At 39.6% G+C, this 27451-nt stretch overlaps 1 protein-coding gene across 3 annotated transcripts in view; it reads right to left on the bottom strand.

Annotated features, from left to right (window-relative positions):
• Window positions 1-27451, bottom strand: part of ZNF516 (zinc finger protein 516) — a 101599-nt gene that overhangs the window by 56094 nt on the left and 18054 nt on the right. For all 3 annotated transcript variants that reach the window (XM_053959650.1, XM_053959636.1, XM_053959644.1), the window contains exon 2: window positions 1304-3325. In XM_053959650.1, the coding sequence (XP_053815625.1) occupies window positions 1304-3200 (1897 nt within the window). In that variant the 5' untranslated portion in view covers window positions 3201-3325. The remainder of the gene's footprint in view (window positions 1-1303; window positions 3326-27451) is intronic.

Here is a 27451-nt window from a genome sequence, read left to right as displayed (position 1 = left end):
CATGGCAGCCCCATTTAACTCTAGACAAAGCTGCAATTTTATCACCACACCTTGTGTCAGCTGTACCAAAGTATCTCGGTGATACAAACAGAGTAGGCATGTACCCAAAAGGAAATTTAAGTGTTCAAGAATCCAACAGCACATGGGAAAGCCAAATTCTGAGTCTTTTAAACATGCAAGTAATCCTACTGTAAATATTTAAGAATCTGTACAAATCTAGCTTGTCACTAGACTTTCTGGAGTTGTTTTTTTTACGGAAAGGTGAAAAAGCATAAAAAAACCCTGCTGTTCTTGGATTAATTTGAATATATCTACCATTGCTTCAAAAATTTATGAAAAACACGTAACAATTCACAATTCTGGAAAATGTCGTTTTGTTGCTGTGGAGTCTGAAGCCAGGAGAAAGGGCAACATTATATAATATCCTCAAAGAGCAAGGTAATTGAATAAACCCACTCTCTTCCACAATGGTGCAGATTACTTCATCCACGATGGTCTTGAAAATGAGTTTAACTCTATAGATAACTATGTTCTTCAGAACAAAAGGAATGAAAATGAGAGGAAACCGTTTTTGTTCACCAAACAGAAAACAAACAAAAACCAGCAGAAGGGCAAGTAAGGAAAGAATGGTTAATCTCACATTTCTAAAAGGGTATTATAAACAAAGCATGATGAACAACAAAAATAAAGGATTAAAAAAAAAGACACGAAAGTGCTTAATGGTGTTCTTTTAAATATTTACTTTGCTGCTATTTGGAGAATAATTTGTTCCATTTAGTAGCATTGGGCTCAAAGGACCGCTTTAATCCAGAGAGATTAATTATAGCCTTTAGAGTTATAAACACAATTTGGGAAGTGAAGCGGAGAAGAGGAGAGAGACTCCTCTCACGCTGGCGTTTTAACAAGTTTTTATGTGCTTTGGGGCTATGCTACACAGGCTACACCTGTACACCGCAGACAGAACACTGCACAGAACACCCATGAACTGTGCAAAAACAGCCCCCAAGACATCCAGGGGGCTATCCTGAATATCCTACAGTGTTGCTATAGGCAACTAAAATACTTCTCAGGTGTCCTTCCTCAAAACACAAGTTCACCAGTGCATTACAAAAACATCATCTCGCTTTTATTACCTGCACCAGAAAGGAGCTGCCACACTGAGACAAGCAGTGGACATGCTTCCACTGCACTAAGACCTCACACATGCTTTCACGTATTTCTCTCTCTGGTCATCGCTGTGTCCCAGACCAGGTGCCACAGGGACCAGCAACAATTACTAGGGCAAAGCTGGGAGCGATCTTACCTAGCAAGGGATTGGTTGCTCCCTCCTCCGAGCTCTCCTCAGCCCCCTCCTCTCCCAAGCCAGAGGTGGCTGAGTCCTCTGGGGCGGATGCAGAGCCAGGGGTGCTGGGCCCGCTGACGGACCCCGAGTCCCCTTCCTCACTGCTGGAGCCGTAGCGGTCCGGCTGGGCGGCTGTCCCACCCTCGCTGCAGCTCCTCCGCTCCTTGCGGTGCACCCGTGAGTGCAGCACCATTTGGTGGTAGGTGCGGAAGATCTTCCCGCACTCAAAGCACTCAGTGGACTTGTTCTGGGTGGCCCGCCGGCTCTGCCGCGAGGCAGGGCGATAATCCAGATCCCCTGGGGCAAGCGGGCAGCTCTCCCCCGCTGGGACACTGCCAGTTTTCTCCAGGCGCCCACTGGTGCAGCTCTTCTTCTTAGGGTTGCTGGGTGAGTCCTGGTCTCGCTTGCGCTTCTCCTGGTTGACAAGGATATACTCCCTCTTATCCTTGTCGTAAGTCACGTCTGCATCTGCCAGGGCCTCATCCCATCCCACATACTTCACATACTCTGAGGGCTCTACTACTTTTCCTTTGGTGGCCAGCTGCCAAGCTTGGTAGCTACTGACCGGATCCAGCTCAGCTACTCTTTTCCCAGGCTGTCCTCTCGTAACTCTATCCAGCCCTACAGATGGCTGTAGATTGAGACACTGCAAGAAAAACTGCTTGGTTACCGAGGAGCTCAGGCTCCCATCAGTCAAGCCCTCAGCTTTATTCCCGGTGCCGCCTGGCTGCACACGGTAGTGAACAGCATTATGCACTTTCAGGTTTTCCATATTTGTAAACAGATTTCCACACTTGGTGCAAACTTCATACAGAGATAGGCCGGTGACAATTGTCTCCTCTTGTATCACGTCATTGATAGTGGCAATCAGCTCCAAATCATTTTTTGGTTTGTTTTTGCTCCCAGACCTGGGGCCATGTGACTTCATGTGGTTTTTGAGAAACCAGGGCTCTTTGAATCTCCTGCCACAAATATGGCACCCATGATCAAATGACCCCCTGTGCTTTTTCATGTGAGCTTTCAGGAACCAGGTTTGACTAAATGTCTGACCACAGACTTCGCACGGGAACTCGCCCACATTCAGCTCGCTCTTGCAGTTCTCAGTGTAGGTCTCCCCATTGGGGACCTGAGCTGTTATATGGTCTTTCTCTATGTGGTTTAACAGCGTCTCCTCCCTCAAGGTCATGTAGCTGCACAACCTGCACTTGAACGGTTTGTGGACCTCGTGCAGGTGCTGCTCTAGGTCCTTCTTCCTTTCGAATTTGTTTCTGCAGAAGGTGCACTGGTAAGAGGTCAGCTTGTCATCCTCCTCAGCTGGTGCCATCTCTGTGACCTCCTTCTTGCTGCTTCTCAACAAGATCTTGCTGCTATCAACCTGAACGGTACCATTCAAGATCTTGTTGCAGGCAGACGTACTTTTAGTGGGGCTGGTGCACCCGCCAAGGCCCTCTGAAACGCCCATCTCTCCCAGCTGTGCCTCTCCCACCTCTGCCTCGTGCCCCTGACTTAAAGTGCCTGTCCTGTGACTGCGGATGTGAATCTTCAGGTTGCCCTTTTGGGAAGCTCTGTGGTCACAGTAAGGGCATTTGTAGGGCTTCTCACCTGTGTGCTTCCTCATGTGCTGAGACAGGGAGCTCTGAAAAGGGAAACTTTTACCGCAGATGCAACAGCTGTGGCACATGGTCTTGTCAGCACCCACGTCGTTCTTGCTTAGTTTGCCAGGGCTGAAGGATCTCCGTAACTCCATTTCTACCTCTCTGCTCCGATCCATCTGTATTACTGCAACAGGGGGTAAGCGGGGCAGGAGGACAAAAGCATGTCTGGCAGCAGAGGAGGGCTGGACCGCGTTCTCAATCATACGGTTCTGCAGAGAGGTGTTTTATTGCTTCATTCTCAGGGTAACGTTTCTCCTTTCAGCTGCTCCACAGAGTTCACAGCACCAATTTATTTCTGTGTGCTTTGTAAGCAGATGGCATAGATTACCTGAAACAAGAACAAAATCATACAAATGTACAGATTCTTAAATATAGTCAAACCTATTCATGTTTTGAATTCAATGGCTTCCAGCACTCACTCTGCACTCAGAAATGCACCATATGACAATCTATTGCACCAAAAGGCAGTAGTTTATCTTTTTGTCTTTTTTCTAGACTTCAGTGACAAGCACAATTACTAAATAAGTAAAATCCATAAAAGAGCAAATACTTATTTCCATACACTGACATCAGTGTCTTGAATGAAATACAAACTTTAAAAATATTTTTTGTTTTAAAACCAGGCAGAAGTGGCTAAAAATACACCTTAAATGAGGAAAACATTTCTTGTGGGGGTTATTACACTTTAAATCTGTGGCTTTACCATCATGTGTAATTTCATGTAAAAAGACTTACTTGCCAAAGATAAAAGGCTTTCCTAGAGACTTTAGTAAGTATCATATTCCTGCTGGCAACTGCATTACTTTGCGTCTCAGACAGCTCGGCTGTGCTTTAAGTGGCAGGCACAGAAAGGCGCAAAGGCTGAGGACGCTCAGTACATTGATTACAGAGCAAACAAGAATGCAGAGCCTGACAAAGCACTCATGAAAACTAAAAGTTATTTCCCGCTGGACAGTGAACTAAAAAGACCCTCCAAGTATAAATTTTAGTCTCAAACTAACAAAGCAAAGTGATAATGTAGCTATCAAAGTACCTCAAATGTGAGTGATTTATGTCAACATGACATACAGGAAATGACACCACCACCCACCTCAATGAACCAGAATTTTAACTGTAAACAAACAAAACAAGAAAAAACTCTGATTAACAGAGCAGATTAATAAAAGTTTAAATATTTTTGTATCTCCTCATGCAAGGGTCAGTATCTTAGTGCAAGATTAAACAGATCAGCACCTTGAATACAGCAAAAAAACAACTATCAAATTCCACATAGGCTATTTCTTTTCAAATTACTACCCTGTAAAACAAAATCTTTCCCCCCTCCTATCCTCATTAAGAACTACAAACACCCCATGACTAAGATCAAAGAACACAGCATTCTCTAATGAAGAGAACTGATCTATTGCCACATTAAGAAAACATCAGCTTCTTAAAATGTAGCTAAAAATATGCAGAGCACTAATGAGACCATATATTCTCACATCCATCGACATCTATGACTCAACAAAGAGCTACAGATCTACAGCTGCAAATTTTAAGATTTCTCACTGTATTTACCTCTGAGTCTCTTCAATACATAAATAAGCGGTCTGACCATATTACCAGCAGGAACTAACAAAAAGGAAGACTGTCGCAATGCTCATCTCACTCACAGGCTACAGAAGAATTTCATTACATTTAATTTAATCTAGCCCTCTTATTTGCTACAAGACATTCATTTCTGGGCTGGATTTTCTGCATATCTAGTATCCATTTAGCATGTTAGGGAGTTCTCAAACAGCATCAAACCCAAACTACCTTTTCCTTAGAGACCTGACAATAGCATTTAAGGGATGAGTTACAAAAGCAATTTCATTTCTTGAATGAAGCATTTTTTTAATAATCAAAAAAAATAGATATCTCAAATTCAGAAGTCCATGTGAGCAGGAAATTTACAAACTACAGAATCTAAACTAATCTTTGAAATCAGTAATTTAAAATCAAACTGAGGGACAGTCTCAGAAGAAACTTCCTGGGTTTAGGATAAAGGATGTCAGCCACTGAAATTGTGGCTGCACCAGAAGGTACAAACACACCAGACAGAAAATACAAGTTTATACTGCCCAACAGTGGATGAAACAACATAGAATAACATCTTATTTATCTGACCCACAACATAAAACTGCCAAGTAACAACCCGTATTGTCTTGTAATCAAAGATTTAACCTAAATGTCATTAAATCATAAAAAAGAAACACCAGGTTCAAGTACACTATGCTAAATGCAAGCAACAGCTTCTTCTGAAATGTTCTACACCATTTCAGAAAAAAAATAAAGCTTTGGGAACAAATTTTTTCATGTATTATTTTATACAATGTTTTCTACATTCTTAATTTTCTACAGCTCACATCAGTGAGCATATTACTTCTATTGGCAGGCTGATTTTTAGACTAACATTTTTTTTTTAAATTATTCTTTTAAAATGTAGGGCCCATTTTAACTCAGCTTTCTGCAGTGTTCCCTGTCTGAAAGTTCAAAAGAGCTTTAAGAGCCAAGCTTAGACAAGAATGCTGTATGCAGCAGTCCAAGCACATGTGGATCCAAAGCATCAGAGTCCCTTTGTTTACTTGGCCACAGATTCCCTGGGCTTACTCTTGACATATTTCACTTTAATTATTTATAGCATTTTCATTAATGAAACTTAGTTATGAAAATGAGGCTATGAAGAAAGCATTACTTATAAGAAGGGTATTAGCCACTCACAGGAGATCCTCCTAGTCCTGTATTAAATTAGGCCTGAGGGGGAAAAATGTCAGACTTAAAAACTACTGAATAATTTTATTAGTATAAAATACTTAATGGAAGTGTTATCATCTTCACAAAAATATTCTGAGAATTTTTTTCATCTTTATTACTTTATCTTGCCCAATACACTGCAATCTGTGACTTAAAAGTTGGAATAAAGTATTCCTACAATTGAATTATTTGAATTCATGCACATGTAAGACTCACAAAATTTCAAGTCTGATATTCCAGAGACAAAATTCTAGGGGGATGAAGGGTGTTCATCCAACCTGAGCTTGCTTTACACAGTATGTGGAGGTCAGTCTTTGTCTTTGGTAAAATGTATAAACAACTCACTTCTCCCTCCTCATATGAGTGGCTACTTAGAAGTAATTCTTCCAGAGAAGTCTCTCTGCAGAACAGCAAAGCTGGTTCATTGGACAGTAGTAAATAAAATTACAACTTTGAAAAAAAAAGCTTTAATTTAGAAAACTGAACTTAAAAAGTAAGGGAAAAAACACTGGTCAAGAATCCTCACAATAGAAAATAACATTCTGCCTTAATAATTTTTACCTTGGGATTAAATACTAAACATCAGAAATCGCACAATGGATGGAAGACAACTGGTAAATCAAACAACACCAGTCACTCTTTCATTAGGAGTAAAATTTTGCCACAGTTATCTTTGTCTCTTTCTGGCTGACTGTGATAATTTAAAAAGTTGTATTTTGAAACAATTCAAAATTTTGAAGTATTCTGAAATAATTCTCTATCAGCACACCTGGAATGCAGCCACCTCCAGCTACCCTCAGGCTACTGAAAGTGTTTCAGGTGATAACCAGCAGCCCTTCACTGTTTTGGTCCAAGCTCACTCTGCAGTTCCATAGCACTGGCTCATCACACAGAATCCATAGAGTCACACCGAGCCCACAGATTCCTCCCAGACTGTCACAGCACAGAAATCCCCACCAGCAGAGAGGCAAGTCATAAGAAAACACAAATGAATGTAAACCATAAATTAATATATAGTCTTTAAAAATATTTTGTGTGTCTCAATGGCACTGCAGTCTATGCCAAATGCCATCCACCTACTTGGGGGAGCTGCCATACTCTAAGGGGCATAGAAACTAGATTCAGTTTATTTTGTTGAACTAGGAATCAGCAGTTCATGTAAGAAGCAGCTGGCCACTATCCATAAGACATTTTCAGCCCCTTTTAAAATACACTTATCATCACTGCTTACACATGAGTTTGGTATATAAAGCAAGATGGAAGAGAAAAATGAACAAAGACCAGGACGGGTGGTGTGCTGAGAAAGAAATGCCGTTGCACAGCCAAATATTTTAGTTATAAGGTTTCTTCCTGCACCACTGCCTCACTAGATTCTTTGCCTTGACCCACATGGGAACAAATAAAAACAAACTTTGTTTTATTCCCCTGGTGCCTCCAAAGGGAAAACAAGCTTTCCTACATGCTTAAAGCAGTTACTTGTCAGAATTTACTCTATTTCAAACTTTTACACATTAAAATTCCTTTAGTTTTTAAAACTAACTTGGACAGAGTTGTTTCCTTTCAGAGAAAGCACATTTGAGCAAAGTGACTTGCTCTCACCAGAGAGCCCCAGCATCTTTTCCATCACCATCCATGGCTTTCCCTTAGGCTGCAGTAGCCTGTCCCTGCTGGCAGCTCACCAGGTACACTGGTGCATGGCTGCATCACCCTCACAACTTCTGCAAGACCCTCATTTAGCCTTGCAATGAAGCATGCCCAGAAGTACAGGGAAAGAGCACTTAGTGTAACATAAGAGCACTTTGAAATATATATTACTCTTCTCTTCATCCCACCTTCCTACACAGGTCCTCAAAGGAAAGACACAGCCTCCTAAGGACCTTTTGTGCCTCTTGGAAAACAATTAATAAAAAGAGAAATTTAAAATAAACAACACAGGAAAACGGGGGGGGGGGAAGAAAATAAATTAAGACAAAAAGAATTCAAAAGATACCACACTGGAAAAGTAATTGCAAATTAATTTCTCACATACAAATATTCTGTGCAGTGCAGAAAAACATACAAAATTATTCCTGTTCCAACACAGAACAAGCAAACTATGTATTTCTTTTAAATTTCTCCTCAATTAAACATTATTTTTAAAATCATATTCCATGATCTATAATGGAAAGAAGGGAAAACTCTTCAGTAAGTAATAAAGAAGAAAATACAATTTGGGAAGCTACACAGACCTATTCAAAAAGCACAGTGTGTCTTTTAAAACAAACTGCTTTCAGTCTGGGTGTATTTCAAGTCCCATCTGGAGAAATAATCGCTCTTCTAATCTCCAAGAGGTTTGAACATGCACTGCAATCACTCCACCATATTCCTCTACCAAGAGCAATGAGGATTTTGAACAAAAAATAAATAAACAAACAAACAAACAAAAAAACACCTATGGGTGGCATGATCATGATGAAAAATATCTTACTGAAATTCCTTCTAGATGATGAAATGATAGGACATAGCATGTAAATATCTAGGTGAATTTGAGGAAGTTGTGTTTTTGAAGAACAGCAACCTGCGAAGTGCAGGAAGAGAGGTGACAAAAGACAGAACATTTTACAGCTGCCCCACCAGCCCTCGAGCTGACTGAACCACAGAGACCTTTCTCCCCATCTGTGTCTTCACCCTAGGCTACAGGCTCTGTCCTCACACACACCAGCCTTGCTCTACCTGCACATCCTCCTCCTCACTTTGTGAGGAGACATGGCTTCTTCTGAACAGCCACATCCCACGGGGCTCATCAGTCCATCACCCTAACTAAAGGCTCAATCCTGCCCACACAAGTCCTACCCAATGCCTCTTATAGACCGTATCACCAGACTATGGACCACAGACTACACCAGAGCACAGAAGAACAAGCTTATCTTTAAACAGGAAGCCTGTACCTGAATTTGCAGGAAATTCTGGCATTCTGCAGCCTGCAAGGGGTAAAGGCAGCATAGTTCTAAATGGATTTTTTGAGATTAGACCAAACTAACCCAGTAAAAACCTATCCAAAAATCCCAAGCCAGTTGCAGAAGACTGGCAAATTTTTTAAATGTATTCAGTTATCAGAAGTAGCAATCTGGACAACAGACCTCCTGAAGTCTGTTGAAGCCTGCCAAAATTGACACAGGACTGAAAAAGAAAAATAAAAAGCTTCTGGAAAAACAAACAAGAAATTTCTATTAATCTATTTCCACTCAGGCTTTTAAAATCCTTGGGCAGCATTTTGCAAAACGTTTTTTGTTTAATTATTTTCAACCAGCCTTCCCCTGCAGCTGGTGAAGCTCTTCCCCTTTGCAAAGTTTGCTGTCTGAACCCTGAGATATTATTTTGAGCTTCTCCAAATACATCATGTGTTTTTGTGTCTTTCTCCCTCCATGAGCTAATGACATTTTGCAGCAGGCTTCCGAGCAGCAGCCAGGAAAGCAGAGTCAGGCTTTTCCCAACTGATGCCGCACCCTTAGCAGAGGAAGGAATACATGAAATAAAGGTAAAAACACTAATGCTGAAAAAGCTGGAGGCACAAGTTTGCAACGAGGTGATTGCTCTCAAAATGAAGTCAACAAAACCTCTGTAACCCAGATTTTTTTGTGGGTCCGCAGGAATCAGTTCAGGAGCAAGGCAGGGGGGGCAGGGGGGAGTTTGTTTTCACACTGCTACAGGGTACGTTGAGAAACACGGAGCTGTCACCCACTCAGTACATACTTTGTGTTTTAGTGTACTGTGCGTGTTTGTCTTCTGAGAGACAAAGAAATGTACTTTACTAGTTACACTGTAGTATTCCAAGCAATTAATTGAAATGTATCATTAACATCCAGGACAAGCTTTATCTTGCTACCAAAACAAAGGGACCATTCTTTGAACAAATTGAGGGGGAAAATCCCATAATGACAATGAAGAGTTCCTCTCCCTAAAAACTGTGCTGCACAAGAGTAACAATTACGGGCTTATATTCTACAGACTGAGGTTGCGAATGGCTGTATGAAGTGATGCATTCACTATTGGGAGAGTAAGTACCATTGATGACAAGGCCTTGGGGCTTCTGCTGTTTGCAGACCAATCAATAATCCATTATGAACAAACTACATTTCCCCCTAATATGAAGAAATGAATAAAAGGGAACCACTAACACAGTACTTTCATGGAAAAAAACCCTACAATGCAGAAATCACAAAATGCCATCACAAGACTTAAAACTACTGGTGATGTCTAACACTGACAGAACTACCCACAATAATCCTTTATTTTACAGCAGTTGCTGGAGACCATTACATTATATTAAAAAAAAAAAAAAGCTTATTTTAACAGCAAGATTTTTTCAAGGCTACTTATTCTGGCTGCAGGACAAAACAAAAAGTAACATTAATCTTTCAAGGCAAAGAGGAGAAAATGAACTAACTTCACCCAAACATCTACCAGCTTGCTTCAAACTATTTTCTAATGCAACACAAATAAGAACTTCTAATTAGAAATAACTGTCCAAATGTGACTGGTCAACCATAACAAGACTTTATTGCAGCAGCTGCGTTACCATCCAGACATGAGGCCCTGAAACTGTTGTTCTCCCATTGTCATTGTCAGATGCTACAATACAATCAAGAGAGGATCCATTTGAATAGCACAACCATAGCAAACCTCAGCATCCTGAGTCCAGTTTCTACCCAGACCTCCCAGCACAGCACCAGAAGGCAGAAGAGAAAAGCTCTCCTGAAAAATTACAGATAAATAAATTTTAAAAAAACAAAAAGTTACTGATTTTTTTGATGGGTAACAGTAAATTAGACCCAACGGAAACACTGACACTGATACTAGTAATGCAAAAGGCAGCCTATGTCCTTTTTCTGAAATGTAAAGACTTAGTAGTTAAAGTTGACCCTGCAGGGTGGGGGACTAGCGGGAATGAATGCACAATGTGATTATTGATCAGCCCTAGAAAAGCCAAGAACTGCTCCAGTGCAGATGTGATTTTTTTTTTTCCTAGGGTCATTACTGATATATATTGGCAAGTCAAAAGCTCTTATTTTGACATACTGTAACAGTATCATTAATTCTGAAAATAAGCATCAACTTAGGTTCCAGAAAAAAAAGGGGAAAAAAAAAACTTCAAAAACCCCAATGACAACAACAAAAAACCCTCCATTTTACTTCAGTGTAACAGTAATGTTTTCCTATTTGGCCAAACCCACCAAGGAAGTTATTTTAATGGCTTATTATTCCCGAAACCCAAGATTTAAAAGTTGAAGAAACATTAACAGTTCTGATAGTGTCAAACAAAAAAGTAAGTCAGTTATAAGCAAAGTCACCTCAATCCTGTGTACCACCTCCTTATTCAAATCGATGGCATTGATGCTGTCTATTCATGCATGTCTATGGAGATGCATATATATATGGGCAGCACAGTATTTTCCCAGCATCCAATAGTGCTTTTATATTTAATGATCTTGTTAGGGTTTCCACTGCAGATGAATTTACACAGAGTTGTAACATGGCCATTTTAATCTTCAGTGTAGGGGCTGATTTCAAACTGTATGGGCGGGGTATTTTTTCTGTTAAATATACTCTGTTCCAAGCTCAGTTTCTATCTTACAACAGAAAAAAAAATTAGAAGTACCTATTTTTTATTTGCAGTGTCATGACAAGGACATACTTATGTTTTTTTCAATTTTTACATTATCTGTATAGAAGAACAGGGACTGGATCATCACAGGGACTGGATCATCAGCTGGCAGAAAGCACAGGAATACAGTTCATGGCACACACAGACACGTACCCACCCCTTCTTGCTGCCTCTTTCGTTTGCCCCATCAACGCAAGCTACACACAAACCACATCTTCAGCTGTCCTAAGAGCACACAGTGCCAGGAAATCAATTTGTATCAATTCAGAAGCTGCACCGCTAACTAAAACTGGAATGCCTTTGTGCTGTGTACATCAAGACCTGAATGCAAGAAAAACGTGAGCATAATTGAAGGTAAACGCTTTGAATTGCTGATTTCCTACCCCAGCAAAAGTTACACGAAGCAACCTTGCCCCAAGTGCCCATCCAAATTCCATTCTGTCACAACTAACAATTTCACCAGTAAAGAACAAACTTCAGTGATTTAGCAGACTCATGCAGCGCTGTAACTTGTCCACAGCAGACCTCAAATGTGAAAAGTTGTATGTTTAATACCAAACAAGTTTACTAGCTACAGACATGTGATCACCAGGTCAATGGAAGGTAAATATTATTTCTATGGGCCATTGCTGCAAGATAAGCTGTATGAAGAATTAAGAAATTCAAGGTAATAAATTAATTTCACTTATACGCAATATATTCTACTGCTCAAACTGCAACAGTAAAATCATTACCTTATAATAGAAGCGTTGCTAAACGTTAGCCTCTTAACAGACTGAAAATTGCAGCACTGTGCTTTGATTAACTGCTAATGTCTTACTGTAACAAAAATTATTTCTGAAGTAACACCACCAATTTGTTTGCTTACTTTTTCCCCCTCTACCCCATTATAAGGTAATTAAAAAGCAGTTAAACAAAAGCAAAAAGAGTGCATTGAAAAAACAACAAAACAAAAAATTGGGGGCAGGGGAGAAGGAGTGGGACAGAAAGGGCAGAGGGGAAAGGGAGAGGAACTGTGCCCTGAAATACAAGAACAAATAATCATAAGCAATAAACCATAAAAGTATTCTGTTAAACATTACCTTCTGAGATAGCACTGAGAAACAACACAAAATTCATAAAACAGACAGCTGACAAGATCTCATTTGCAGATGATGGGCTACTTTTTTTTAAAGTGTGTAGAGATGTGTATGTGTGTGTGTATATAAAGTATTTCACCGTAAGCTCTTGTAAAGCACAAACAGCATGGACAAGCTCTATTTTAGGAAGCTTTTTTAAACTTCTTAAGAACTTAAGCAGGTAATTCATTAAGACTTTCAATCACAGTTTTTCCATTCTCTGCAACATTTCTGAATGTCAAGCATGCAGACTATGCTCAGGCCCAGACGAAGACACTGCACTTCAGAGATCCCTCACCACCCAAGCTGAAGGTTGCTCTATACCAGCTGAGACTCAGGACCTACTATGCTGCTTAAATCACACACACCTTTGGCTCCATGACACCCCCAGTCCCAAACTGGCAGAGGACAGTGCTGAGGGACAATCTGTGGATAGCCAGTGTCTTAGAAATACCTTCTTTACACTGAAGTACACAATACCCCTGAAGATCAGTCCATCCACAAGTGTAATTTGTGATGATGAGTTTATCTTATACATAGCAGTAAGACAGATGACTGCTAGCAGTTTAAAAGAAGGATCAAAAGTTCCTAAGTTCACCAGTAGTTCTAAAGATGAAATGTCAGCTGTTGCTTCATTACTCCAACAGTTAATTTTAGAGTTTTCTGCAGTTATCATCATTAAAAGCCATTTCCATTACACATGTGATAAATCCAACTTCAAAATACACTGAATCTTGTACTGGTCTGTCCCTGCCAGCACAGAAAACCAAACACACCTAGCCAGGACAATAAAAATGGCATAAACATAAAACATTATTTAATTTGCACATTGAAGTAACTACTTTTCTCCTCTTTTCATTCATTTACTTTTTTAAACACAAAGAGAAGAAAATAATAGTCTGATATGTCAAATGAATACAAAGCACAAGATCACTTTTTCTGGATTTCAAACCTTCCAGTCAGGAGAAAAGAAACTAAACCTGAAATCAAATCTTTCAGCTGTTTGTTGGTCTGGCTTATTTTGGTATGAAGTGCTGAACTATCTCTGTGGAACATCACTGCAGTGTATCACCTAAAAGAGACAAACATCCCATCCACTCCTTATAAATACAATTTCAAAGCACATTTTACCAGCCCTGTCAACTTTGCTCTCATAACAGCACAATGAAAAGCGTGCTTCAGAATTTGGCAGGTCAGGACATTGTGGAATCACAAGATGAACCCCGTTAACTCTATTCAGAACTACTTAGTATATGTATTTCTCCTCTTCTTGCAATTTAATCAAAGACTTGGAACCTTTGGGCCAGTCCTTCACCTACAGCATACAAGGCACTTTCCCAGAACTCCAAAGATAGACAGAAAATTAGCCAAATGCAGAAAATGTGTGAAAAAGAAGGGCCTGGGTGGACATCTCCAAAACCATTCCCAAGCTCACTGCTCACCTTTAGTACAGGAAGGTAGTGTTAAGAGCATAGAAAAAAGTAAGGAAACCCCACCCCTGCTTAGATACTCTGGTAACAGCCTCAACACTCAAATGCTGAGCAACTACTTCAAAATAAACCAAACCTCTAAAATTATCACTCACAGGATAGCAAGCAAGCAAGCCTGCAAGGAAGAAAGGTCTGGTGGCACAGGCTGTTGCCAGTTAATTTATTTTTCCATATAGCACAACTATAACTTGCAAGACAAATCTATTGACTGGTAAGACAAACATGAATTACATACACCAAGAACATCAATCTGTTTGCATCACAAAATATTAGTTAGATTTTATTACTGCTTTCAAAAAATGAGTGTATGTACCACATGCACAGACCAGAACCTTCTCCTCTCACCACTCTTCACAACAGAGACCTCAACACACCACCATGGCCATATGTGTCACTGCACTTTCCACCACAGGCCACGTCCCTGCCCATCCCACATCACTTCTGTGGCAGTGCTACCCTCTGACCTGGCTCCATCCCACCGCTGTCACCACCATGCCTCCTAGCCCCAGCTATCCACACATGCTGCCTGCCTCTCAGATTCTTCCTGGACAACCTGAGGCCAGCTGCCAGGCTCACACTCCCTTCCCGGCCACTGCTGTCCCACAGATGTACTTTAAAGGCCACGTCTTTTCCCCACTCTTCCCTGTCTGTCCGCCTGCCCTCCAGCCTTTCTCAGTTGTCCCCAACACTTCTGCTTCTTCCAGGAGCACTTTCACTTCCTTGTGTCTCCCAAACCTGTTTGGGCCCTTCATGACTAATTCTTCCATTTGGGCTCTCCCTCATTAGTACAGCCTCAGTCCCTGCTCACTGGCTTGTTGTTTGCCAGGACATTACAGCACACACTCACATGCCTCCTCCTTGCCCCTTCTGTCCTCTTCCCCAGAAGATGCCCACTCTTCAGGCTTTTATATCCTCAGTTACAACAGAACCATGTCCAGCCTCCAAGCCAGTAACTTGTCCCCCGCCTCTGTCTGTTCAGCAACTGCTGCTGTCCCAAAAATCAAAGGATGGCAACACCCATGCCAAATGCCTTGCATGTGAGGCTCCAGCGCCATTCTTCTTCAAGGACCTATACAGTTCCACCCTACTCTCTTTTGTGTGGGTAGTGACTCACCCTCCCTAATACAGCTTTGATATCAGTTTCCCACTTACGACCTTTTGTTCTGACACTGCATTTAGAACTCATTTTTCATTATATTTTCATTCATTCTTAAATTATATTTTCCACAAATGACTCAAAATTATTTTATAAAATTAAATCCATCACTCAGTTTTGTATAGTTTTTTCCCCTAATGCATAATACGTGTACTACATGTTGCTATGTTCTAATTGATATGTATATTCCTCAAGGCAGGAACTTGAGATATTTTGTATGTACTCTTTTATGTACTTTTAAACAGTGCCAAATGTTCCAACTTCAAATAATTTCTAAGAGCAAATTATCATTATAAAGTCAAGATTCACCTTTTCAAAGAGTCAAAGTCCCTCTTTTCATCAGAGGTACAGACAGAAGTTGAGAAATAGCTTCTTTCCCATAAGCTCCAAAAGTAAACTAACCCCTTTTTTTGCCTACCCAGAGTTCATCCCTTAAGTTAACCAAAAGGACCATCAAATAAATGGTAAAGGTAAGCTAGTAAAGAAGCTAACAAGGCATAAATCACATGTCACTGACCTCTAGCCTGTCTGCCTATTTGAAATATACACTTCCAGCCAATGTTATGTATTTACATTTAATAACAAGAAGCATAATGACAAATAGAATTCAAGTGCTGCACTTCTCTCTCTATTTCTTCACAAGCAACTGGAAAAAAATGCAAGCTATCAAATTAAAAGGTAAGATCCTTAGAGATGATGCTCACTTCAGTGATGTATTCTTCTCACAGGAGTTAGTCACTTTCTACAGCTGGGACTGTAAGTATGATTTGAAAGCTTTTCAAACTCACTTTCCTCCAGCATGAGCATGCTGCTTTATATCACACATTTTCCCATTCTGCAAATAGAAATATACTCCTTCACCCCTCAGGGCAATGCTGAAGCAAGTAGATTTTCCACCAGAGAAGCACAACATCACTGTGACTCTTTAACTCCAAGAGCAGAATTTGAGCCACACTGCTAAATCCTTAAACCTGTTACACAACAAATAAGCATGGATTACAGTGTGGCTGGTTCATTATGGGATGTTTTGTGATGCTATTCCTAACACACAAACGCCATTTGTCTTGGCCACATACATAAAGACCGTTCTCCTATTTTAGGTTATCCATCTTTACCATCGCTTTCACTTCTTTGCATCTTGTCCATTTATTACTAATTTACTCCCTATTTAATATATTTCTACACTGCAGACAGTCTTAAATAGTCATGATGTAACAGCACAGTATTATATTTGCTCTATATATAAATAACTGCTACAATACACTTACCTGACACTTCTTACTACCAAAACAAACCATTTCTATAACTATATATTATCTTCTGTACTCCATGGCCACTCCACTTGCAGCACTAAACAAAGAGCACACAAATAAAAACTAAGTAATCTATGCCAGGGAGGTTTATATTTCAGTAGAAATAGCAAGCGTAAGTTGTAGAAAATGCCTGACTAAAAGGACATTTTTAGGCAGGTGTAATCTAATTTTGGCAGGTTTACAAGAGTCAGCTACAATATTTGCTAATACTTTAGAGGATTTGGGATTTTATTTTTTTAACAGATAAGATTTTTTTTCAGATAAGCCCACCTGTATTCATTTCCTTAAGTAATGGGTACATTTACCAAAGCTACTGTTTATAATCTGAAGAGATGATTTTCTCACAAGTAAAAACTTGCCATATATGTAAGAAAAAAACAGCCTCAATTTGACCAACAGTAAAAAACCACAATCTTGAAAGAAAAAAGCACACGTTATTACTACTGTGAATGGGGTCAGAAGTACACCACCTTATCTATAAGCAAGTATTTTGTAAAAATAAAGACATTTTTTCCTTAACCCTTGTATTAGGTTTGTATTCAAACATGACAACTCCTTTCAAGATCACAACTCGAAAAATAAAGGTTTACAATTAAAAGTATTGTCCTTCCTTCTGACACACTTCTTTTTTCACAGGCTTTCAAGTATCTCCTGAACTTGATTAATTCAAGCATGATTCATTCAACTAATATTTAAAATCAAGGTGTTAAATACAATATCCAAAACCAGGCATGGATAAAACTTGCAGAGAAAGCACAATAAAAATGGGTGTTATAGTACTGCCAACTCAGAACACTAAACCTCATGGGTCAAGCGCTCAAATATCATGGTACATCCATCAGCTTAGGCAAGGTTTTTGACCAAAACTTGTCTGCGAATTCTCCTATTTGTCTTTTGAGCTTTTATAGTACACTCAGTCATATCTCAAGCTTCTTCCAATAACCACAAAGTCAAGGAACTTTCTGTTCTTACAGGCTTACATCTTCTCTTTTGGAACCACTGGACTGCAGAAAAAGGGGCTTTGGGCTACCTTCTCCACTGACAAAACTGTAAGCGGGAAAACCGCAACTAAAGCAACAATTGTGGTATTCTTTTGCTCTGCTGCTTCAATCATAAAATACTCCTCAGAAAGTTACAATAGCTTACCTACAAACATCTAATACAGGGGCCAGAACAATTCCATCTGCACTCAGTGGATGGATGGTCAAATGCACAGAGCATGCATAGTCTCCACTTACTCCATGGGATTTAGAGGTAATCAAAAAATTAGGCAAAGAAAGATCTTCTGCCAGAATGCTTTTAGTATAACCCTGAATATAAGTAGAATAGATTCTGACAACACCATTGTAAGACAAGACAGCTCTGAAGGAGTTGACAAACCCCACTGTGTCTCACTGGGTTTGTCACTTGAAAAACTGTGTCTGTCTTGGGTACAGCTAAAGGCAGTTACAGCATCTGCTAACACCAAAACCAGTAAGAGGTTGTTTCAGCCCAAATTGTTAGGTATCCCATAAAGAAGTCAACAGACCAACCCTCTGAGACACAGCAATAATGCTGGAAAATGAAGTCCAGAATAGCCTCTGTTTCATCAATTATTCTCCAGTGTAGTATCAACTTGTAACTTGTGAAAACAACATTCCTTCATGTGCTTCAGATTACAAACCAAAGGTGCAAAGGGTTGTCTCATGCTGCTACCTAGATGACTGGACCAAGAGAAGCTGTTCCACCCTCTGAAGTGGTGTTTGGCCATCAACAGGCCCTGTCTGGTCAACACGATACCTCTTCTCAAGGCAACTGCTCTTTGGGAACTCAGTCATTATGGCAGTGGGGTACAGCTCATTTAATCAAAAGTTTCTCTCATCTCAGGGCTTGCAGAAAGACTGCCAGCATACAAGAGGTTTACACCCACTCAAGGCTTTGCTTACAAACTGAGGGTCAAATTCTAACCCAAGTCAGACAAGTGTCCCTCCTGACTTACTGCAATGACTTTAGCACTCACTGGAGACTTACACCCATACAAGAAGGAAGACACCAGCCTTTCAGTTTTTGTTTAGAAGGCCAAGGCTGACATTTACCTTCCTTATACATTTAGAATTACTCCTTTTTGCACTGGAATTATTTTTAAACCCTGCCTGAGCCTACGAGGTGCACATCAGCTGGAAACCAAAACGCCCAGAATTTAAGTTCCCAGTTTGCCTAGCACACCTCACCACTATCTAATCAGTTCATATAAGGCTTAATATTTGCAAATGGACAAACTCCAGAAAGAAAAGCCCATCCAGGCTAAGAAACCAAAAATACTCAGCTATAACCTCCAGCTTAGTCACTGAACTGCAAACTGGTCAAACTGGGAGAGCACCCCAAGAGACTTCTGATGCTCCAAGCACTGTCAGAGGAAAGAGGGGATAGAGCACATGAATCTTCAGCCTGACCCAGTTCAGACCCTCTTATGTTCCCATGATTATTAGTAACAAATCCAAAGCCATCTGCTGCTGTATGAGAAAAGGGCGAAGGCCTCCCCACCACCTCCAGTCAAAGGGTGGGGAATCACTTTTAAGTGGCTACAGAATTTCAGGGCAAGGCTTATCTTTCACAGCAAGCTGCAAAACAGCTGGCGCTGCAGCCACCCAGAGCACAGCCACCATCTCTGGCACAGCAGCAGGAATACTCCTTGGCAAGGTAAAGAGGACTCCCTTCCCTGCCTTTTTATAAACATATGCAAGAGGTCAACAGCATGCAAAAGAGCTGACAACACAACTTTCAAACGGGGAAGGCAAATAGTGCTGATTCCCTGGAACAAAAGAAAAAAAGAAAAAGAAAAAGAAAAAGAAAAAGAAAAAGAAAAAGAACAAAAAAAAAAACACCAAAAAAAACCCACCAAGCTCTCAAAACACACACATCTCCCATTCTGCTACCTGCTCTGTTTGTGTGTCACTACTTCCATCCTCACAGGCTGTCAGGAACACAGACACCTCCTTTACTGCAAACCAGACACTGCCACGGCTGCCTACAAGAGGCTTCAGAGACATCCTTCTTGTGCCTCCATCAAATGAACCTGAGTGACCAACTCACAGCAGTTATCTTGCAGCCAAAGGGAAGGAACAAAAATCAAGTTAATAAACTTTGGTAACTAATGACAGGGATTTTTTAAATCTTAAACAATGACAAATAAAAAAGATGTCAGTAAGATTTAAAGGGCATTCAGTACACAGATCTTTTGAATAAAGGACATGCTACTATGAAGAGAGGACATTATCAGTGTATTTGCACACACACCAAACTTCACAGCTCTCACTGCAAAACCAGTCGTTTCTCTGTTTGAAACAGTGAAGCTCACCTGTCGAAATTTTGCAGCTAAAAAGCATTTGATTTCACTTTCCAGCAACAATATGGCCATCATATTACAAATACCATCAAATAAAATTTAAATTATTTTCTAAGAGTCAATTGGTAGCTGTTAATAAAGGCAAACTGTTAAGGAAATCCAGCCAAAAGAGAGTAAATGACCAGATGTGTACCAGTGCAACAAGGTCTAACTTAACTGAAGAACAACTTTAAAACATTAAAAAGAGTTGAACTCATCTATTATCAAACTTCATCCCAGCGTTTATTTTAAAGTATTTCTCCTAATCCAGAACCTACATAAGCCCTTGACCAAAGCAGTTTAGAAATCATGAAATAAATAAAAGAAAGAGCAGTAATTTTACAGACTTTCACATTTAAATCTAAAATTCTTTTGAGCAACTTCCATTAATCTCTCTTTACAGCTTTTTCAGAGTTCATAATGCTTCCTGCAGCCTGAAATAAAACAAACTGCAGAGATGTCAGAAAGCTTTAGATGCAGGCTTTAATTACCCTATATTAATAATGTTTGTCATCTACATTAACATTGTAAATGAAAACAACACATGCAGATCCAGAGATGTGCTTGCAATAGTTTGTACCCGGGGCCACCACGCCTGTGCAGCAGCAGCTAATTACAAGGGTGAGCTATGCCAATATGGAACTTATGCTTGTGTTGCAAAAAAAGAGCAATTTCTAGCCCAGCTTAGGTTTAACTGCACAGTATGGGGCTTGGGGAGAAGACCCACATTTTGTACTGTTATTATTAGAATGGTATTTTTCACAAAACTGAGGAGAACTATGTTTCTGTATACATCAAATAAACCAAAAGCACAGCTGAACCAATACCTCTTGAATCACATTGCATTTCCTTATAAGGGATCTGCAACCCAAAATATTTAAACTATTCTGATAACCCCCTGACAGGAACATACTAAACTCCAAGGCATAAAAACACAACATATCTTTAGCGTAGCACAGAAACATCAAATTTAAAAGCTATTTCATTTGTAAATGCATCCTTATTAGAAGAATGCTTATTGCTTCACTGGTTCATATTCCCAAGTCTCTGGCCTATTGACCAAGTAAGTGAAACAACATCTACGCATTTTATAATTAAGTTATCTCCACATTATTGTTCTTGTTCTGCACTGATGAAAGCACTAAAGGAAGAAATGCAGCTGCTGAGCACCAAAGGTGCTCCTCATTTAAAGTACCTTACAGAACAAAGGCTGAAGTCAAAAGTTGGTCACATTCATTCAGCGCAATAAAGGCTTTCCAGAGAGAGTTGCCACAATCATCAATAATCAATCATAAAATGTGCAAAAAATCACAGTTTTTCAGCCTTCAATTCCAACATCCACAGGCAGATTTTCTGCTAGTGTTACACTTACTTTTATCTATAATTATTTGAATAAATTCTCTAAAGAAACACAACCAATAGCTGAAAAACTACATGTAAGGTTTTAATTATTTTTTTCGTGTCTTGCCATGAAGTTTATTCTAACATTTTTCCAGCTGGCCAAGAAAAGGAAACATGTGTCAAGGTCAGAGAGAAATAGCTGAATTTGAATTCCAGTTCTGGGCAACAAAAAAATCCAGCAATTTAAACAGGAAACTGGCTTAATAGTTCTGAATTCATCTTTTCCATGAATGGAGAAGCAACATGCAGCAAGCCTGTCTGTTTCTGCTTGTTTCATCAATGAGAGAAAGAAAAAAAAATTTTAAAGCCTCACATGTGGTCTTGCTGAAGCACATCTGCAAGCAGTGGCTGATTTAATAAAGCTAATCTTCAGTGAAGCACATGATATGTAAATTGCAGACCACAGTAGTGTATAGCTTTCCTAATACTACAGTGTTGGTTTCTAACATGAATTGGAACCTCTTGTATGAAACTTCTAAGGATAATCAAGTGCTGCCATGTCATCATTCTTTGTTATACAATTTAGTGCCATTTCAGAGACATTGCAAGCACTCTGCGGCTTTACTATGGCTGACTTCGAGCTTAACTGCCACAATGTTGGTTGGGATTTTTTAAAATCATTTTTATCATACTAAATTTCCCTTTCTGACAGAAACAGTTCATATTTGGTATCAAAATAACAGAGCATGCATAATCATGAGGACATTTCCTTAAAATCTGAGCCACTATAGCAGTGATTCAGATGAAAAAAAATACTTTTTCTAAAACCAGACCCATCCTCCATCTTCAGAAAAGCAGTAAGAGATGAGACCAGTATCCCAACTTCAGAGGGCATAAAGTGATTTAGAAGTAGGCAAGAGCATCCTTGTTTGAAAACGTGCCTTCTTGACCTCATGCTTTGAGTAGCCCTCTTATACCAAAAGTCATATGTCATAACCTCTCCATTAGTTAGCCTGAGCTGTAATGTTTTACTCTGATAATATCTTGGTATAGTGAATTGAAGGTCATATGTCTTTGAGAGGTCAGCTCATTCTGGCACCCAACCACATGATGAAGTTTCTTTTCACTCAAGCCTCTCTCCAACTCCACAGTCTCTGAACAGGCAATACTGGGTTTGAATAGAAGTTCAATGTAGAATATTGGTGAAATAACCTGAGCCTAAAGCAATCTTTCCTCAATGACTACATTTAATTTGAAACAGATATTTCAGCCAGTTTTACCATACAGTACATTTTCTGTACTTGCACGTGCACAGATGCACAATACAGGCAGACAACAGAAGAGGTATAAAATGAAATTTTCAAACCAGCTGGAGAGTCTTAGAAATGGTGTTATGAAGGTTCCTTTGAAAACTTCAGCTATGCTTTTTGTAAGTCTCCTCACTGGCTTTTTTATGCAAGAATTAATCAGATAACTTAGTGATAAGTACTCATAAGAATGCTAGAAAGGAAAAAAAAGTCTCTAGCACATAGAAGGAAATGGGGTAAAAACAGAGGGAGGGAGGTTATAGTGTGTGTTTTTGAGGGAAGTACTTTTTGGTCTACCCTTTAGTGCATGGGACTTCAGCAGACTTTAACTGCTACTTTGAAAATGCCCCAATTCGTCTGCAGAGCAAACTAAAAGGTGTCTGAAAGCATTAAACTTCCAGGTATTGCCCAGAACAACTACATAAAATGACACACTGAATCCTGCTTAAAATTTAATAACAAGAAGCATTTTATACTGTCTGAGGAAATCTAGAATGTCCTGAGCTTCACAGCATGTCCATACTGTATGTAACTATTTCAGGACATATTTAGAACTGCTCATTCATGAATACACTTTCCTAAAATATGCAGTCTTCTCATTTCCATGCTTTACTGTTTATTACTAGAAAAAATTATCTGTTGCACATTATTCACAGTGTCCTAAAAAGGCCTGCATTTGAGAAAGCCTCATCCATCTACTCATTCCACATAAAACCATTAAACTGCTCCAAATGGTAAAGTCATCATTTTGCAATTATAACTCTAAATTAAGGCTTTTGTGTTGTTAATTCTCCAAGAAAACTTGCACCTATGTTTTACAATGAAAGGAAAAATATCAAAATACATCTTACTAAAGGTTTATGAATGAATCCATTGTATCACTGATGAAACACGCATAAAGCCAAAATCCGTTCTATTTCCAAATCAATTTTTTTTCCTTCTACATGAACAGAAGTTGACCTAAAATGTTTTTCCTTTCTGAAACCAAATGCAGAGAGTGAGCTGTGCTGTAAATACAGGAATTTCAGACATCTTAAAAATAAAGGTATTAAGAATGGAAGAAAAAGTTAAGCCATTAACTGAAAGTTTACAGATCCCCCAGTTCTGCAAACACTTATGCAACTGAGTAACTTCACACACATAAATAATCTGCTTAAGTCCAGTGAGGCTACTATTATTTTCAAAACCACTCATACCTTTTGAATGTGAGTAGAATCATGACACAGTACATTTACCAAAAAACAAAATCAGAGATTTCACTGTGAAACTTGAAAATTTCTTCCAAAAGAAACAGTACTTAAAATATATAATCAAATTCTACTCATCTACTCCCATCAAAAATACCTACAAGATGCAGAATTATTTAAAATTAAACCTGAAATTTCACAAATTATGTGCAAACATTTTTCAAACACTTCACTGGCTCTGGAGATACTAACTAGGTTACTAATTTAGGTAAAGAATTTTCATGTCTCAGGTATCTCTACAAACCATTATGTTTAAGTGCTTGACAAGGAAAGCTTGCTTTCCCAAGTGCTTATTATTGCATTTCCCGTTGACTGCAATGGGATTTCCAAGTACTGAGTTCTTCTGAGTAAGGGAATACTTAATAACAGGCCACAGGAGTGCAAATTAAGAAATCTATAATTAGGTCATCCAGATTTTACAGTTTTTTTACCTGAATAACTGATTTGTGCACTGTACTAGGGATGACAAACTATCACACACACAAAAACAAGGAAAAAAAAAACAAACAAACAAAACTATACCCTAGAAATTATGACACAGTAAAATAGAAAGCACACACCCTTGCTATGAGAGAACGCCAATAAAAGAGTGGAGCTTTGATCTTATTTTCAACAGTCACTCATACAATGGCAGAAATATCCTTAATCCTCCAAAATATATTCAGCCAAGACTACAAGATGCCAGTGCTTTCTCATAAGCATTAAATAGAGAATGACTTCACCTGAGAAGTCCTTTAATCCTTCCCATATTACTTTGTTGTCTAAGCACATAGCAAAAAACCCTCCCATCATACCTCTCCCTGGATCCGCAGAGAACATTTCCTACAACTTGGATGCAATAAACTACAGTTCATTTTTCGAGTATGGAATCAATATTGTTAACTGGGAATCTGGGTGGGTTTTCCTTCCCTTGTATGAATGCTTGTAACCATTATTGAATCATTTCTCATCTGCTATCTTGCATAACATCAGCATTTGCTCTTTTACCTTTGTTTCTGCTGCATCTCCACTTTCAGAACTTGCTTCCAGACTCATTTTGGAGGCACTAGTCATAGCAGGGTGGTGAGATCATGTCTTTGGGACGCTCACTTCGTGCTATGTTAAACAAACAAACAAACAAAAGTACACCAAACATACTAAAAAAAAACCTCACTTCCTGATACTTTCATTGATTTTTTTTTTTCCTCCTAAACTTTAGGGCATTAGTGACTCAGCTCCCAAATGAAACTGATGCTGGAAAGCTGTCAGGAAACTGTATTTATCTGGCAAGTTATTAAGTGTTGCAAATGTTGATGTTGTAATTTAGAGAAATTATCTGTTACCAATACTTCAGCCGTCTCAATCACTGATTTCCTAACATTACACACCCATAACCAAAAGGCAGATCAATACACATCTGATAATCACCAAACATAAAAACATAAACTGCTCCTTTATAGTATTGATCAGCAGCTTTTTCTACACGTGCAGTAGTTTGAGGGAGTAACAGGCACTTGGCAGTATCAACACTGTGCTGACAGAAAGAGAAACTGGCTGGCACTCGTGCAACGTCGTGTCAGTAGATACCACGTCCATCAAACGCTGACAGTTTGGCAGATCAGACGCTCTCTGCCATAATGTCATAATGACTTCAATTTACTTCTCCACAGCACCAAAAGGCTGCAATTTTATGAGCTATCCAAGTCTCTTCTCTTCAAGAACGAGACTCTCTTGCTTTTGCAGCCTTGACAGGTTCATGTATTTCCTTAAAGCTTCCTAGTAGGCATAACCAGAACAGTAAGAAACACAAAGCTGTTAACTGATTCCCTCATTATTTATACAAATAACTAAAGTTATTCAGCGATTAGAATTTCACTCAAAATTCAAACAACAGCAAGTTTCAACTATTGAAAAACAAACAAGTAGAAGGAAACCCCATAAAACCCACTAGGATAGCGACTTTCTCAAGCCCAAGGTCAACAGGGCTGCCTTCACTCCTAACTGAAGAGTAAGATGCCACCGTTCAACATTCAGGAATGTGCTTCCATGCACCAAGAGGAGGCATCAAGAGTTTCAATCACGGATAGGCAGCAGCACAGAGACGAAGCCCAGTGCTCGCTCCTGTGCACCGTGGATGGAAGAAACCCCTGGCAGCAACGTGCGTTCAGGCACCAGTGGGAGAAAATACACATCACTGCATGAGGTCACCAAGACACCACCAGCAACCAGGAGATACTCAGGTATTTCCTCACAGTTACTCAGATGCTGCAACAGGGACAATGATTGTGTCAGTCAACAGTTGAACTGAAACTGCTGTTTGAGTTTTGGCAGAAAAATGCTATGCGTTCCTTAATCTGCACCGGCACTTCTAATTGAACAGGTACTTTTGTTTCCTCCGCCTTTCTACCTCCCAGCTCCCCAAGGTCTTCTCTGCTGGCCAAGACGATGACTTAAATATTTTAAATGGTCTTGAAAAGCACAATTTGAATATTTTCCTTTAAAACTTAACAAGTTGAACAAAAAAATGCGGCAAAACCATTCTTTTGTAAGAACAGAGAGACTCAGAATTGAGTAATCAAACCTGGGTTTCTATATGCAATTTCTGTTTGCCACAGGAAACGTTTTGTTCTTGTAAAGCACAGGCAGCTAAACCTACACTTCTGGTGAAGTGTAGGTAGAAAACCTACCCACCTGAAAGCGAAGACAGGGGCAAGGAGGCAGGCTTTCCACTAGAGGACTTCAAAGCACTCCTCAACTCGATCAAAAATGTCTCTACGATTCCATGGAGGTGAGCCAACACCTCCAGGCTATATCCCTGCCCTCCTGTCTCCACCTCTTCCATCCCTACCCCTCCACCAGGGCTCTGTCCTCCACTGCACAGCCACTATCACAAAGATAGACACCATGACACAAGAGAAAGGAGCTCTTTCTCATGGGATTCATCTGCTCAAGAAGTCCAGCCCATTGGTCTTGAAAGAAGAAGAGACCCACACAGCACAAGGCAGAACTTCCACGTTGCTTGATCCACATAAAGCAACAACACCTTTGTTGCAATTTGCACCACTGCAGTGGTTACATCCTATGTGCAGGGGGGAAAAATAGCTTGATCTTACCTTCAAATTTTATTTAAAAGAAAAATAAACCAACTTTTCATGCACAGTAACAAAAACAATCCTAAAGAAAAGTTTATATAAGCTACCTCACACCACAACAAGTGATTGTTGTATAAATACAGAGTAATTTCATCTTAAACCCCCTGCTTTAAGAGACAGATCTCATTAATCTGAAGTAGGATGCAAACTCTTTTTGCTGTTCAACCAGTCCAGATTATTACATCTGTAAGATCAGGTACTGTATGATCTAGCTCAAACATGCAGATGCCTGCTACACTGCAGGATGCCTCACCTGTCAGTAACTACAGGAAGAGTAACTAAGTACAGGACAATCAAATCTGACTGCACCCTGGTGACTGCATCCAGTTGGTCTTACCACACTTCAGCACATTTGCCAATTGCTACATCCCAACCAAATCCCTTCCTCCTCACCCTGACAAAGTTACATACAACATCTAGTGTTTTAATGATGTTTCTCAGCAGACCTGGTTTTCACCTATGTCAGTGTCACAACCACCAAAACAAACAAACAAAAAAAAAGAAAAGGCACATGGATGAAATCCAAAGAGAAACCCAAAGAACCATACCTCTCAATATTGAATCAGCC

The sequence above is a fragment of the Vidua chalybeata genome, chromosome 1, assembly GCF_026979565.1.
Source record: "Vidua chalybeata isolate OUT-0048 chromosome 1, bVidCha1 merged haplotype, whole genome shotgun sequence".
Taxonomy (NCBI): domain Eukaryota; kingdom Metazoa; phylum Chordata; class Aves; order Passeriformes; family Viduidae; genus Vidua; species Vidua chalybeata.
The sequence above is the reverse complement of the archived record's forward strand: the minus strand, read 5'-3'. Positions and strand labels throughout refer to the sequence as shown.